The 16,413-nt window shown below is 45.3% G+C and overlaps 1 protein-coding gene across 1 annotated transcript; it reads left to right on the top strand.

The window, feature by feature from the left end:
• The first annotated feature begins 11,413 nt into the window (after nucleotides 1-11,413).
• Nucleotides 11,414-12,642, top strand: LOC122931780 (gastrula zinc finger protein XlCGF26.1-like). The gene has a single exon (XM_044285840.1). It carries the CDS (start codon nucleotides 11,414-11,416, stop codon nucleotides 12,620-12,622), a length of 1,209 nt encoding a protein of 402 aa, XP_044141775.1. The 3' UTR covers nucleotides 12,623-12,642.
• Nucleotides 12,643-16,413: the final 3,771 nt, after the last annotated feature.

Genomic DNA, 16,413 nt, shown 5'->3' with positions numbered 1-16,413 from the left:
TATTTTTTTTTTTTACTGGACTCTGCAACATACAAAAATGTGGTGGCTGCACATTTGTATACAGTACTTTTTTTTTAATCAATATATACATCAAATGTATAGGAAAAACGTGATGTGAACCCGGTGGGGGGGGGGGGGGGGGGCTACAGAAATTTGCTGTGGGGCCCAGTCAGTTCTAGCTACATCACTGCACAGCTCCTTCTCTCCTCCAAGCCCGCCCCAGCGGTGACATCATGATGTGTGTCTCACTGCTGCAGCGGGCCGAAGAAGAGAAGGAGCGCAGGGGGCTGCGGTTAGTGAATGACAGGACCACCGACTCCCCTGCGCTCCAGCAATGATAGGTATGTGAGGGGCCACTGGTGGGTCTTTACACTGTGTGAGGGCCACTTACACAGTATAATGGCCCACAGTTCCCTCCATACAGTATATTAACCCCCAGTGCCCCCTCCATACAGTATAACCCCCAGTAAGGGGGGGCATTTTTCTGAATGTGGGGCGACTGGGGGTTATTATTCTGAATGGAGGGCCACTATGGGGTCATTATCAGTGGCGGATTATAATAGGGTCATTCGGGTCGGTAGCCTGGGGGGCCCAACACCGACTCGAACGCCCACATACTGCGGTAGGGCACAGGAGCGAATAGTTCCCTGCCCCGCTGCCAATCACCACCATAGTAGGCCTGAGGCCTATGCAGTAGTGAAATCCTGGCGCAGGCATGCGTGATGACGTCATCGCATGCCTGTGCCGGGAGGGACGCAGGACAATGAAGAATGTGCGCCTGCCTCACTATGCCGGACACAGGTAAGTATATAGCTTTTAAATTTGCTAATTCAGTTCTGGGGGGGCAAATCTCTTCATGTGGGGCAGATTATTACTTGGGGTCAAATTACTTCATGGGGTGGTGGGGTGGCAGTGTGGGGGCAAATTGCTTCATGGGGGTGCAGGGTGGGGGCAAATTGCTTCATGGGGGTGCAGGGTGGGAGCAAATTACTTCATGGGGGTGCAGGGTGGGGGCAAATTGCTTCATGGGGGTGCAGCGTGGGGGAAAATTGCTTCATGGGGGTGCAGCGTGGGGGAAAATTGCTTCATGGGGGTGCAGGGTGGGGGCAAATTGCTTCATGGGGGTGCAGGGTGGGGGCAAATTGCTTCATGGGGGTGCAGGGTGGGGGCAAATTGCTTCATGGGGGTGCAGCGTGGGGGAAAATTGCTTCATGGGGGTGCAGCGTGGGGGCAAATCACTTCAGGGGGCAGTGTGGGGGAAATTACTATATGGGGGTGTTTCTATTAGGGGACATTATTTTTGGGGACACTATACAGGAATTATTACCTGGAGCACAATATAGGCTGTTATTATTACTGGGGGTCTCTAGGGGACATTATAATTGCTGTAGACACTATAGGGAATTTGGGGTAATTTATCAAACTGGTGTAAAGTAGAACTGGCTTAGTTTCCCATTGCAACAGATTTCACCTTTCATTTTTCACAGCTCCTTTGGAAAATGAAAGGTGGAATCTGATTGGTTGCTGTAGGCACCTAAGCCAGTTCTACTTTACATCCGTTTGATAAATGACCCCAATTATGAGAAATCTAACGTTTCTGTGTAACAAACTCTGCAGTGACGAGATGTGGGTGAAATAATTAGTCAAGGCGGTCGGGATCAAACAGAGGAGAAGAGGAAGGAGAAGGTCTACATGACAGGAGATGTCACTGGATGTAACAGGCATGTGGTGCTGTATTCCCCTATATGTAGAGCCGGCTCACTGCTGTGACCTGCGTCTCATCTCCTCCTCCAAGTCTTTTTTTTTATTATTATCATAATCATATATACTTTAAATTTGGCAACTAAAATTTTAATTTGTCCCCTGCAGTCCTATGCAACAGCCCAGATAACAGTGATAACTTTCTGTGTGCAGATAATGTAGTAGATGTTCCCTGCAGTCCTATGTAACACCCCACATAACACAATAGTTCACTGTGTTATGTGGGGTGTTACATAGGACTGCAGGTAACATCTATGAAATCTGTACTCGGAGAGGAGACTGCGATGTCCCAGTGAGCGTCGCAGCCTCTTTGTCCTTACCAAGCACATTGCTGTCCATTTGATAGCCCTGTGCTCGGTATTACAGATCAGACCCAATCACTCAGATGATTCCGAGCTGCACCTAGACCATGTGAACGGTTGGGTAGACAGCCCCGGGCCTATCATGCTCTTAATCCGCCCCTGGTCATTATACTGTGTGGGGGACCACTGGGGGTCATTATACTGTGTGAAGGGGCACTGGGGGTCATTATATTGTGTGGGAGCCACAGGGAGACATGTAAAAAAAAAAATGACACAAGTGGGCCCACTTAGATTTATCATCCAATGGCCCACATGAACATGGAGCCGTCCCTGGTCATCAATATTAGATCAGCGGAGGTCCGACACCCGGCACCCCTGCTGATCAGCTGTATGAGGAGAACGTGTGTGCTCTGCGCATGTGCCGTCTACCTTCTCTCTTCATGTTCTGCTTCTATATGTCTATGGGACAGCAGCAGTGAACAGCATGTGCCGTCTCCTCAAACAGCTAGTCGGCGGGGGTGCTGAGTGTCGAATTTTAGCACATTATTACAAAATTTGGGGCCCCACTTTTGATTTTGCCCAGGGCCACATTTTGTCTAAAACCGGCCCTGACCACAACACGATCGAAGGGCTAACAGCCAGGATCGGCGCACCCTTCGACCCCAGCAGCAGCCTGCGCTAAGAACCCAGGCTGTTACTAAGAACCCCCCCTCAACTGCAGTGACGCCAAAAGAAGTTGCTTTGTAATTCAAATATGAAAGCTTGTTTTTTTCCAGGGCGAGCTGTAGTTTCTATTGGTAACATTTAGGGAGTACAAAATATTAGATGGATACCTATAAAACATAACTTTTAATCTAATTACAAGATAAAATCCCTAGATGCAGCAGATGAACCCCACTCGCTGTGCCACTGGTAACCAGGAGCTAGGGATAATGGGGAGACTGATACGGGGTCTCTTACAACTAGTCTGACCCTACAATGGATGTACCCTGAGGTGGCGGTCACACGCCAGAATACAGCCGCATCCTTGTGGACTAAGATATGGGGGGCTAATTCAATGGATCAGCATATTGGGACCCACTCTCTCCCTTTTCTTCTGATCTGTGTTTCTTTTTTGACCCAGCGGGAAGAGGCTGTTTTGGGTCTGTGTGGTTATCAGCACAGCCCATCAACTTGACTGTAGCCTCAGAAACTGGGATCATAATTAGTTGGTCCCCTGATGAGTTGGACTAATGTCCAACGAAATGCGTCAGGACATTAACCAGGGACTTAATGTATTACTTGAATTGGTAACAGGGCCCTCCAACACAGTGTGACGGAGCTGGGCAGTCTCCATTGCTGCACAGGGACAAAGGGGGCCTGTTAGGTGTCCATGGGTAGCTGTGGGATTTTATTGGGGATATTCTGACCGCCACCTCAGGGTGCATCCATTGTAGGGTTAGACTATTTGTAAGAGACCCAGTATTAGTCTCCCCATTATCCCTAGCCAGTGATGGCTAGTTTGCATTGTTCGCCTGCGAACAAATACGGGCTGACATCTTTTCTCACAAGTCCGCGAGGTGCAGGTAAGTTCTTGCCTGTGCGCGAGCCGGACTGAAATCAAATGCGGTCAGCGGGAGCAGGCAGTTCCAAGAACAGCCACAGGGGGCCTTCATCGGGCTGTTCTCGGAACTGCCTGCTCCCGCTGACCGCATTTGATTTCAGACCGGCTCGCGCACAGGCACAGTCTGGCTTTGTTCACATTGCGCTAGTTGTCCTGCTAGGCGGTTGTGTGGAAGCTTGGCTGTGAGCCGGATTACATCACCTTCAGACCATGTTCACACCATAGGTAGCGTAGTGATAGGACCCCTTGCTATGCTGAGAGCCGTGACGTGGTGCATGTGGGCTCCGATATCTTCCTGACAGGAATATATTGGCGAAAGTCTCAGCTTTTAATATCTGCATTTATGACTAGCCAGTATAGTCAGTGGCATATCCGTTTGGTGCATTTCTTCTGTGATTTATGATTATATTTTCATCCGCACAATGCTCCATTTTTGTGTAGGATGCCTCTGTGGTGCATCTGGACCGCGCCGACATCCTCCACCGTATGCAAAATATTTTTTGCTGGGGATAGTCGTTTGCTGCGGTCCACATGCGGTGGGATTGCTCCCCCAATGAAAAACACGCTACAGTGTTAGGGGTTGAGCAGCTCCCCCAGATTTGCCACTATATTTCTGTGTTTTTGTCTTGTTTTATATGTAGTGTATGTGCCTTTACCTGGCATTTAAACACTCTCCTTTGCACCTGGTAGCCTCCATCACATGGTCTGGTATGGGTGTGGCTTACAGTCTGGCTTTGTTCACATTGCGCTAGTTGTCCTGCTAGGCGGTTGTGTGGAAGCTTGGCTGTGAGCCGGATTACATCACCTTCAGACCATGTTCACACCATAGGTAGCGTAGTGATAGGACCCCTTGCTATGCTGAGAGCCGTGACGTGGTGCATGTGGGCTCCGATATCTTCCTGACAGGAATATATTGGCAAAAGTCTCAGCTTTTAATATCTGCATTTATGACTAGCCAGTATAGTCAGTGGCATATCCGTTTGGTGCATTTCTTCTGTGATTTATGATTATATTTTCATCCGCACAATGCTCCATTTTTGTGTAGGATGCCTCTGTGGTGCATGTGGACCGCGCCGACATCCTCCACCGTATGCAAAATATTTTTTGCTGGGGATAGTCGTTTGCTGCGGTCCACATGCGGTGGGACTGCTCCCCCAATGAAAAACACGCTACAGTGTTAGGGGTTGAGCAGCTCCCCCAGATTTGCCACTATATTTCTGTGTTTTTGACAGGTAAGGACTTGCCTGCGCCTCACCGGACTTGTGAGAAAAGATGGCAGCCCGCATGTGTTCGCAGGCGAACAATGCGAACTAGCCATCACTGTTCCTATCTCCTGGTTACCAGTGGCACATCTGATGCATCTAGGGATTTTATCTTGTAATTAGATTAAAAGCCTCGTTTTAAGCTATCCATCTACAGTTGTATATTTTGTGCGATTTTCTGGCTATTTCTCTATCTGGCAATGACCAATGCTTAGTTTTGGTTGTGTTTGTAACCATTTAGGGCAGGCATCCTCAAACTGCGGCCCTCCAGCTGTTGCAAAACTTCAACTCCCAGCATGCCCGAACAGCCTACAGGTATCAGCCTACAGCAGAGCATTGTGGGAGTTGTAGTTTTACAACTGCTGGAGGGCCGCAGTTTGAGGATGTCTGATTTAGGGGGTACATATGACTTTTCATATATTCTTATTTAATAATTTTTTTTTATGTATTTTGCATTTTTTATGCCATTCACCATTAGGATAATTAGGATAAATAATTAGTTATTTTCAAATTTTCTGACATTTTCAGATGCGGTAATGCTTTGGTGCTTTATAGCTCTGTATGAGTAGTAGAGCTGAATGGAATGTCCATCCAGCAAGTAAAATATGTTTTTACTGCTATGGTGTGTGTGTGTGTGTGTGGGGGATTGTGGTTGTGCAAGGCGGATAGTTCCACAATATGGCACAGGAGACTGGAGGAGGAATTGGTTCTGGCTCTGTCTCTTCACTGCAGGTCCCGGGTTTCCACGTGACCACTGAAGTCACTTTTTTTATATATATAATTTTGTTTTACATTGTAAAATGTTTTTGTAGCCAGTGTTTTGAGGCTACAAGCCTCATTTGTATTTTTTTAAAATCCTATATTACCATGTTTCATAGAGAAGCATGATAATAGCTGAATTGCTATTTTTTTTATGTTTGCCTACCACCTGCTGGCCAACATAATTACAGCTCCAATACCCTGGGTCTCTTTAGAGAGACCCAGCGTATTGAAATCAATTACCGGCATCCTCATTGGCCGCAAAGGGATGCCGGTAAGACACCTGGAACAGTGCGCTTCCTTGTTTTTCTAGCTTTATTGCCGGCCGTAGTCATTAGCTGTGGATCTCTGCTTTTTGAAACAGCGGAGACCTGCTGGCCAAGGTGCCTGCTCACATGTGCCATGTTTACCCATCGCTCCAGTGGTGTATGGGGTTTGCATGAGAGGAGGGGGTTGCGAAGAAGTGTGTGTGTGTGTGTGTGTGTGTGTGGGCCCATACAAAAATTTGCTGTGGGGCCCAGTCAGTTCTAGCTACGCCCCTGGAACAATGTAAATTTGTCGTATAGGGTTCATTCTTTTAAAGTAATTAAAATTATGTAGTAAATGATGGGCACTCACTATCTGGAATCACCTCAAGCTCGCAATATTACAACATATGATAAAAAGTACATAGACAAAACCTAAAATATAAAAGTACCTAAAAAGTGAAAATAGTAAGTGATCTCCAAATAAGCAGATACTTATAGGAAAGTTGTCATCATAGATTGTACTGTATTATGTCATATATACCACATATCTTATGGCGCTGGAGTATCACAGAATAGTTCATCAGGTGCAGTCTATTGTATGCAGTTAATTGTGATACTCATACAGTCCTTGATTTCAAATGGACGACTGCTTATCTATACTAATAAAATCCCTGTGTACGTGCGCGTGTGCCGATTTGTTAAGTGCGCATACGCGGCGCGCTGGCCAATCGGCATGGACGTACGGACACCGCCTGCAGCGCCCATACATGTGCGTCCGGCGGCAGTCTCTGTGAGTGGAGGTGAGAGGCCATATCCATCCTAGGGGTGGGCGGATTTTGTGCATATCGTCTATATCGCCGGACCGCGATATGACCACGGAGCGGTAGTGAAGATCGGTTACCATGGCAGCCAGGAGTCATGCTACTGAAGCCCTGGCTGCCATGGTATGTTAGTGAGCAGCATTATACTCACGTGCGCCGTGGCCATCGGTCGCTCCTTCTTCTGTCTGTGCGGCGCATTGCTAATGCTTATAGCATTAGCAATGCGCCGCACAGACCTATGAGAAGAAGGAGCGCCCGGCGGCCACGGTGCACGTGAGTATAATGCTCCTCACTTACATGCCATGGCAGCCAGGGCTTCAGTAGCGTCCTGGCTGCCAATCGGAGCCCCAGCATTACACTGCTGGGACTCCGATCGGAACTGCCCACTGCCTCCAATGATGGGGGGGGGGAGGAGGGGGACCCTGTGGCTACTGCCACCAATGATTAATACTGGGGAAGGGGGGGGGGGGTGGGTTTGAGTTACCAGAGGGGGCTGCTGATGGGTCCCTGCACCTCGCATGCCCACTATAACAAACGGCACACAGATGCAGGGCACTCACACAGGTATTTTATGTGATGGGGCTGGAGTGTAATCCTACATAATAAAATCCCTGTATCCGTGTGTGTGTGTGTGTGTGTGTGTGCGCGCGCGCCATTTGTTATTCTGGGCATGCGTGGTGCGGGGACCTATCAGCACACAGCGCTCCACACGCCACCTGCGCCCAGCTCCGCCGTGACTCCTCCTCCCCCTCCAGCTTCATCTGCAGACGCCTTACACCCCAGGATCCCCAATGTTATACACATAGTACACTCCAACCCCCATCATTACACTCCAATGAGGGTTGTAGTGTAATGATGGGGGTTGAAGTGTAATACATGTGTAATGCTCTCTGCCTGTGATAGCTTCCCTCACTTGCTACTGTGCGGCCATTTCCTGACTTTGGTGGGCGGGTTAGGGTGAGATAGGAGCGAGTAGGATGCGGCCGCTGCGGGGACTAACATGTGCCCCCTGTGCTGACAGATTCCCCGTGTCCAGAATAGGAGGTCCCCATCCACAGTGCTCCCAGCTTTGTCCTCCCAGGCTCTTTGGGAGTTCTATGAAATCTAGTAGGCAATGCTGCAGCAGGTACGGGCCACTCTCTGCCCGGTGTGCAGGTGTGGGCAGTGCTTAAGGGTGTCGGTGAAGGATACGTTGTGGCAGGCAGCGGTTGCCAGGCCCAGATCTCGGGGTGTCAGTCAGCTGCAGAGGAAGCCGGAGGGGGAGGAGGAGGCACGGTGGAGCTGGGCACAGCAGCGGGGCGGTGCGTGCAGAGCGCCGTGTGTTGATTGGCCGCCGCGCATGCGTACTTAACTAATCGTCACACACGCACGGTCGCACATGCACACAGGGACTTTATTATAGAGGATATATATCTATACTAATAAAAGCCCTGTGTACGTGCTCAGGGCTGGTGTCCATGCGTGTGTGCCGATTTATAGAAGTGTGTAGCGGACGGACACACACACACACAGGCCAATCCAGGTCGCAGAGCCGGCCTCGGGGGCACATCAGCGGGACAGCAGCCCTCAGGGAGGAGGACACCGGGAGCCGGGCACAGCGGCTTTCAGAGTTACTCTGCCCGGAGCACATGGGACAGCGCAGCCGTCACAGATCCCGGGGAGCCGTCCACACTGAGAGCCGGCTATCTTACTCATTATGCCGCACTGCGCATGCGCCCGCTTCCCCACACGCGCAGTGCGGCCAGACGCCGCTCCATCGGCACACACTCCACCGAGACTACATGTGCAGCATGCTATTGTAATGGCAGCGGGGGGCAGTCACTGTATTGCACCGGCCCCGCTCACTTACTACATAGTGAGGCAGGAGGCCGGGTGGGCGGCCAGGCACTGGTGGGTGTTGAGTTTGATCCTTGATCTTAGCAATAGCCAGTGATGAGTGGCAGGGACAATATTCAAATTTGCTATATTTTGCGAATATTTGGGCGAATATTCGTCATATATTCTCGAATTCGAGTATTTATAATCTCCAGTCATTATTTTCTTGATTGCGATAAAAATTTGCAATATGAAAATCCACGATCAACACTACTCCTAAAGTCAAAGATATTACAGCCTTCTCATTGGCCCACAAGCAAGAAGCAGTGAGGAATCATGGGTACTGATGAGAAAAAAGATCCTAGAATATTTGCGATTACGAAGATATAGCACTATATTCTAGCTATTCGTGAATTCCCGAAGTGCAAATATTCGCGATACGAAAATTTGCGATCAACACTAGTAATAGCACTAGGCAATGATGCAAGATAGTAAGAATATATCAAATAGTGTCAAAGCGTATCTGATTTATTACGTCTGTTACATTAAGTTTGTATATTTGTCTTTCATTTTACAGTGTTTTTAGACCCCAATCTTCTTGCGTGTAAAGTTCATTCTTACTTGAATGTCCGTGATAAGCAATGAATTCCACAGTTGCGGAATTTAAATGTTTGTTACTCATTGCTTAGTGCAGGAGCGGAGTCGAGTGCCGTCCGCGACGTCCCACGTGGCACAAACTGATCTTGCCTCCGTGTCTTCTGTTATAGTGAGTGTTACAATTGCGCTGCTTCCCTGTGTAAACTGGAGGATCGGTCGGCGTCCCACGTGTTCAATGGATCCGGAGTTTAACAGCCGGCTGCATATACGTACGCTTGATAGACAATCCTTCAGATCATAAACATATAGGTGTTGGAGCGCTCCATGTGTTACTTGAATCTTGAATGTCCTTATGAGGGTACTTGCAACCAAACGCGTTTCGGAGCTTTACACTTGCTCCTTCTTCAGTGGTAAACCCCCTATGTAACGTGTACCCTTAAGTACCCTCTCATACGTATGTCATGAAGGTTACATCGGAAAGGTTACTTGCATCATTGTCCAGTGCTATTACTAAGATCAAGGATCAAACTCAACACCCACAGTATTATGATAATACCTCTACAATATTATGGACAATAAGAAGTCCTCCATTTGAACATCAAGGACTGTATGAGTATCACAATTAACTGCATACCATAGACTGCACCCGATTAACTATTCTGTGATACTCCAGCACCATAATATATGTGGTATATATGACATAATGCAGTACAATCTATGATGGCAACTCTCCTATAAGTATCTGCTTATTTGGAGATCACTGTCTATTTTCACTTTTTAGGTACTTTTTATATTTTAGGTTTTTAAGGTTGTTTTTTTAATGGAAATAAATATTGCGAGCTTGAGGCGATTCCAGATAGTGAGTGCCCATAATTTACCACATAATTTTAATTAACCTATCGGTGACTGGGTGAGTCACAATTGATTGGTGCACCTGTTCCACATCAGTAGACAGGGCTGCCATCTCCATACCTATACATTCTTTTAAAGCAATTCACCTTAATTGGTGGAATATGTTAGAAATAAGAGAATTTGAATAATAAAAATCTTAAAATCTGTTGTACTGGATATAATGAGTATGTCATATATGTGAATTATAGATGGAGAGTCATGTGGTTATATGTCTGGATGGAATGTATCTCATCAGGATGTAAAATGCTCATTGTTTACACTGTTTCTCATATGAAAAGGTCTCGGAGTATCCCAGGAATCTCTTACAGATGCTAAATAGGAGTGTGAACAATAGGTCTCTACCCTGCAAATACAATGTGTAAATGAAGAACCTGCTGCCTGGCAGCACCGGATCAGGGGGCTGAGATCCGCACAAATAACCCCTCAGGTGCGGCACCTGAAGGGTTAATTGTGCGGATCTCAGCCCCCTGTAAGAGATCGGGTGGTGCCAGGCAGCAGGGGGCAGTTATGTACACAGTTCTTAGTATATTCTAACTTGAAGCGTCCCCATCTCTATGGGAACGACTCTGTGTTAGAATATACAGTTGGATCTGAGTTTTCACGATCTAACTCAAATCCGATGGTATATTCTAACATAGAGGCGTTCCCATGGTGATGGGGACGCTTCAAGTTAAAATATACCATCGGATTGAAGAAAACTCTGATCCGATGGTATATTAATAGGGAGTCCTGACTTTACATTGAAAGTCAATGGGGGACGGATCCGTTTGCAATTGCACCATATTGTGTCAACGTCAAACGGATCCGTCCCCATTGACTTGCATTGTAAGTCAGGACGGATCCGTTTGGCTCCGCACGGCCAGGCGGACATCAAAACGCTGCAAGCAGCGTTTTGGTGTCCGCCTCCGAGGCGGAACGGAGCCAAACTGATGCATTTTGAACGGATCGTTATCCATTCAGAATGCATTGGGGATGAACGGATCCATTCGGGGCCGCTTGTGAGAGCCCTCATCGCGTTATCTTCAGACAAAAGCCATTGAAAAGCAATTGAAGGTGTTTGTGTAACGTATTTAGTTTAGATAACACATCTCATAAATCATGAGTGTTAACTTTACTACATCTGTAAATACATTTAGTTACACGTTACTGACAGATATTTTATTTGTACTTTTTGTGTGTAATTAGAAAAAATAGAGCCTCTTATCTAATAAAAATATTTTCTTTTCCAGGTGAAGACTGAATAAGAAGCTTTCATAGACGTCTGATTTTATTTCCTTTTTATGAAGTAGAAGATCAGATTATCAATAACAGAGCTTGACATAGACTGCTTAAGATGTCTGCAAGTTCGGAATATGGAAAAGATTTTGAAAATAAATCAAATCTTTTCATTCACAAAGAAATCCACAACGATGACCATCCAGAGCACAAAGGAAAAAAGTCATACTCATGTTCAGAATGTAAGAAAACGTTTACTGTGAAATCACGTTTTTTTAAACATCTTGAAATTCACACAGTGAAGAAGCCATATTCATGTTCAGAATGTGCAAAGTGGTTTAATCGTAAAGATAATCTTGAGAAACATATGAGAATTCACACAGGAGAGAAGCCATATTCATGTAGAGAATGTGAGAAAAAATTTACTTTGAAGGCAAATCTTGTTGAACATATAAGAGTTCACACAGGGGAGAAGCTATTTTCATGTCTTGAATGTAGTAAATGTTTTAGTCTAAAATCAACTCTTGAGGTACATCAGAGAATTCACACAGGAGAGAAACCATTTTCATGTCACGAATGTGAAAAATGTTTTACTGATAAACCAGGTCTTGTAAAACATCAGAGAATTCACACAGGAGAGAAGCCATTTTCTTGTCCTGAATGTGAGAAGTGTTTTACTCGTAAATCAAATCTTGAGAAACACCAAAGAATTCACACAGGAGAGAAGCCATTTTCATGTACTGAATGTGGGCAATGTTTTATTATTAAATCCAAACTTCTGATGCATCGGAGAACTCATACAGGGGAGAACCAATTTTCATGTCCTGAATGTGCAAAATGTTTTAGTCAGAAATCAAGTCTCGAGATACATCAGAGAATTCACACAGGAGAGAAACCACTTTTATGTCTTGAATGTGGCAAAAGTTTTAGAGAAAAATCAAGTTTTGTGAAACATCAGAGAATTCACACTGGAGAGAAGCCATTTTCATGCCGTGTGTGTGAGAAGAGTTTCGGTCAAAAATCAAGTCTGGTGAGACACCAGAGAATTCACACAGGAGAAGAGCCATATTCGTGTACTGAATGTGGGAAGCATTTTACTACGAAATCAAGGCTCATGAATCATCAAAGAATTCACACAGGAGAGAAACCATATTCATGTACCGAATGTGGGAAATGTTTTACTGAAAAATCACATCTGGTGAAACATCTGAGAGTTCACACAGGAGAGAAGCCAAATGCATGTACAGAATGTGGGAAATGTTTTAGCCATAAATCAAGTCTTTTGAAACATCAGAGAATTCACGAGGTAGAAGATTTGTGTGTGTAAAGTCTACAGAATAACTACCAGATCTCAAGACTTGTGGCACATCAGAGGGCTCAGTAAGGTGGCAGTCCACTGAAATGTTGAAATTGTTGGAATTTGGCAGGTAGGGAGCTCCATTGCAGGACCTGCTGCTTAGGACGATTTCTGATATAGAATGTAACGTGAAGGTGTTTTTTAGAATTAACAAAGTAGCTCCTTTACTTTCACTGTACTTTCCTTGTAAAGTATTGGTATTCTGCCACATTTACTGTAATAAAGCAAAACTGTAATACCAGACATAACCAATGGACAGGTGTAGCGCTGTCTCTCAAAGAAATCGGCCACAATTTTCCGATGTTTCCATCTGTTCGCTGTACATGGGCTTAATTATAGAAAAGCAGATTATTTGTAAAAATGACAAGTTTTATAATATCTTTCCAGAAAACTATATATCAATCTGCTCAGCTCCTCCTGCTGTATAACTTGCTGCCTATAGATTGCATTACATTTTGTGGTGACCAGTTCTCTATAAATATCTGGCTATAGTACAGAAAACTATTACAGCTACAACACAATTCAACTGGGTTTGGACTAAATCGACTGCATCCCAAAATCCCTACTATATGAGATTAAAGTAAGAAGATTTGTCTTCATCTATAGCTCCATGAATTGCGTTCCTATTGTTGTTTTTTCTTTATTTTCTTTCTTTGCTTTGTTCTATTCTGTTTATAGCGGTAAGACTTTATTCTTTATGCAAGAGAAATCCTCTAATGCATAAATGGATTTGACAAATATGTTTAATTGGAAATCTCTCCTTCTTCTCTATATCCATCTGATCATTAATTTAAATAAATAAAATTTGTATTGAATGAAAAATGTTTGGTTTTGGCATTAAGATATTTTAAAAATATATAATATATTACACAAGATAGAACTTGGTAAATAAGTATAAGGAGTCACGGGGGGGAAGGGGGGGGGGCTATATAAATAGATAGGGAACTTAATGTGGAAAGATAAGTGGAGGATGAGAAGCCTAACTCTCCGGAAGTATTAATATTTTCTATACCAATACACTAGAGAGTTAGCACAGGTTAATGCTCAAGGGTTGGGTTACAATACTGCATGAAGGGTATCTCTGAGCATGAGCCTCTGTTGCTTGAAAGGTTACAGAATCATTTGTTGAAAAACAGGTTTTTCATTTCAAACAAAATGCACCAAAATGCATACCATTCTGTTTAGTTGCGTTCCCATACCGGAGAGCAAACCGCAACTTTCCGTCCTAGGATGCGGAGCAAGACGAATCCAGCATGACCCTCCAATGCATATCAATGAGGACGGATCCGTTTTCTCTGCCACAATGGAAAACGAATCCGTCCTCCATTGACTTTTAATAGAGTTCATGACTAGAGTTGAGCGAACCCGAACTGTAAAGTTTGGATTCGTACCGAACTTTAGGTGTTTTGGCACCCAAACCCGAACATTTACGTAAAAAATCGGCGTTCAGCGCTTTTTGAAAGGCTGCACAGCAGCCAATCAACAAGCGTCATACTACTTGCCCCAAAAGGCCATCACGGCCATGCCTATTATTGGCATGGCTGTGATTGGCCAACTGCAGCATGTGACCCAGCCTCTATTTAAGCTGGAGTCACGTAGTGCCACCCATCACTCTACTCGGATTAGTGTAGGGATAGGCTGCAGCTGCTGTGAGAGAGAGATCAGGGAGAAATCTTATGAAGAACTGCTTTTTTTCTCAGCGATCTACAGCAAATGTGTTTTGTGGCTGCAGTGCACAATTGTTTTAAGCCTGCCCTGAGCCAACTACTGCTAAAAAAAAAATAATTTTCCTTCAGTTATTCAATATCAATACATAATCGGCAGCCATTTTATGCAACGATAGTGCACCAGCACAGGATATCTGCATGTCTGCAAGTCCAGAAATACTGCTTTGAGACACTGGGGTTAAAAAAAACACTTTTTTTCATATAGTGCACATCTAGGATTAGACGTGCATAAGTGAGTGTCACATTTAGGCCACAAATACGGCTTTTTGGTTACTGGGGTTATAAAAACCCTCTGATATACTGCACATCTGGGATTAGACGTGCATAAGTGACTGTGAAATTTAGGCCACAAATACCGCTCTCATATAGAGTAAAAAATATAAAAATCTAGTGCAATACCCTATATCAGGGTTTTTATTGGTGGTTAATTATTATTAACAGACTTAACCACTTTTTACTTTTCATGGTGAACGCTAACTATGAGGCAAACATCTAATAAGAGACGCGGTCATGGTTGTGGTGGTGGTGTTGGTGGAGCCTCTGGTGCAGGGAGAGGACATGGACGTTCTGCCACAGCTACACGTCCTACTGAACCTACTACCTCAGGTCCCAGTAGCTGCCAGAATCTTCAGCCCGTGGCATTTAAACGATGGCCAATTGGCACTAAGGGGCCTAAAGTGTGCCCAGAAAACATCCCCCACACTATTACACCACCACTACCACCAGCCTGCACACTGGTAACAAGGCATGATGGATACATGTTCTCATTCTGTTTACGCCAAATTCGGACTCTACCATTTTAATGTCTCAATAGAAATCGAGACTTATCAGACCAGGCAACATTTTTCCAGTCTTCAACAGTCCAATTTTGGTGAGCTTGTGCAAATTGTAGCCTCTTTTTCCTATTTGTAGTGGAGATGAGTGGTACCCGGTGGGGTCTTCTGCTGTTGTAGCCCATCCGCCTTAAGGTTGTGCATGTTGTGGCTTCACAAATGCTTTGCTGCATACATCGGTAGTAACGAGTGGTTATTTCAGTCAACGTTGCTCTTCTATCAGCTTGAATTAGTCGGCCCATTCTCCTCTGACCTCTAGCATCAACAAGGCATTTTTGCCCACAAGACTGCCGCATACTGGATGTTTTTCCCTTTTCACACCATTCTTTGTAAACCCTAGAAATGGTTGTGCGTGAAAATCCCAGTAACTGAGCAGAAATACTCAGACTTGCCCGTCTGGCACCAACAACCATGCCACGCTCAAAATTGCTTAAATCACCTTTCTTTGCCATTCTGACATTTAGTTTGGAGTTCAGGAGATTGTCTTGACCAGGACCACAACCCTACATGCATTGAGGCCACTGCCATGTTATTGGTTGACTAGATAATCCCCTCCTGCCATGCTAAACAAACGTTTGGACATTACACTGGCTGCAGGGCAGGCCAGCACCTCCAAGGCATAAAGGGCAAGCTCAGGCCATGTGCCCAATTTGGAGACTTAAAAGTTGAAGTGTGCAGACACATCAGTCGGTACATGTAGGCATGTACATATATACTGCTCCACTATGTTGCACGTCCCCGTGTTGTCCACGATCCAATTAGATATTTTCTCTATCAACTTTCGATGTTCTTTTATGCACCTACCATGGTGATCATGGGTAATGGGGAATCAGGGTTCCTTGCCGGAGAGGGAGCTTGAGAAAAGGATACCACATCCAAGGGAGGTCAATGGCTGAAATCTGATTGGGTGGAAATGTGGGACAAGTTATTAAAGCGGAAGAATCGAAGGAAAGGAGAGGGCGAGTGGCAATTACCCACTCCCGACTCGGGGAGGTAGTGATGATAAATAACAATACAGGACTCTTAAGATGCCCTGTTATTGGAATCAGTAATAAAAAATTACAGGGAATGTCACTGCGGTATTTTGGATGAGGAGATGGTATACAGGAGAGGCCCTGCTGCCCCTTTGTTGACTCTAGATAACTGCCTGATTCCACGTCCCCGTGATTTCCATGCCTGCTGTTGTTTCCCCCTTGCTGTG

The sequence above is a fragment of the Bufo gargarizans genome, chromosome 3, assembly GCF_014858855.1.
Source record: "Bufo gargarizans isolate SCDJY-AF-19 chromosome 3, ASM1485885v1, whole genome shotgun sequence".
NCBI classification, from domain to species: domain Eukaryota; kingdom Metazoa; phylum Chordata; class Amphibia; order Anura; family Bufonidae; genus Bufo; species Bufo gargarizans.
This window is presented reverse-complemented; position numbering and strand designations above follow the sequence as displayed.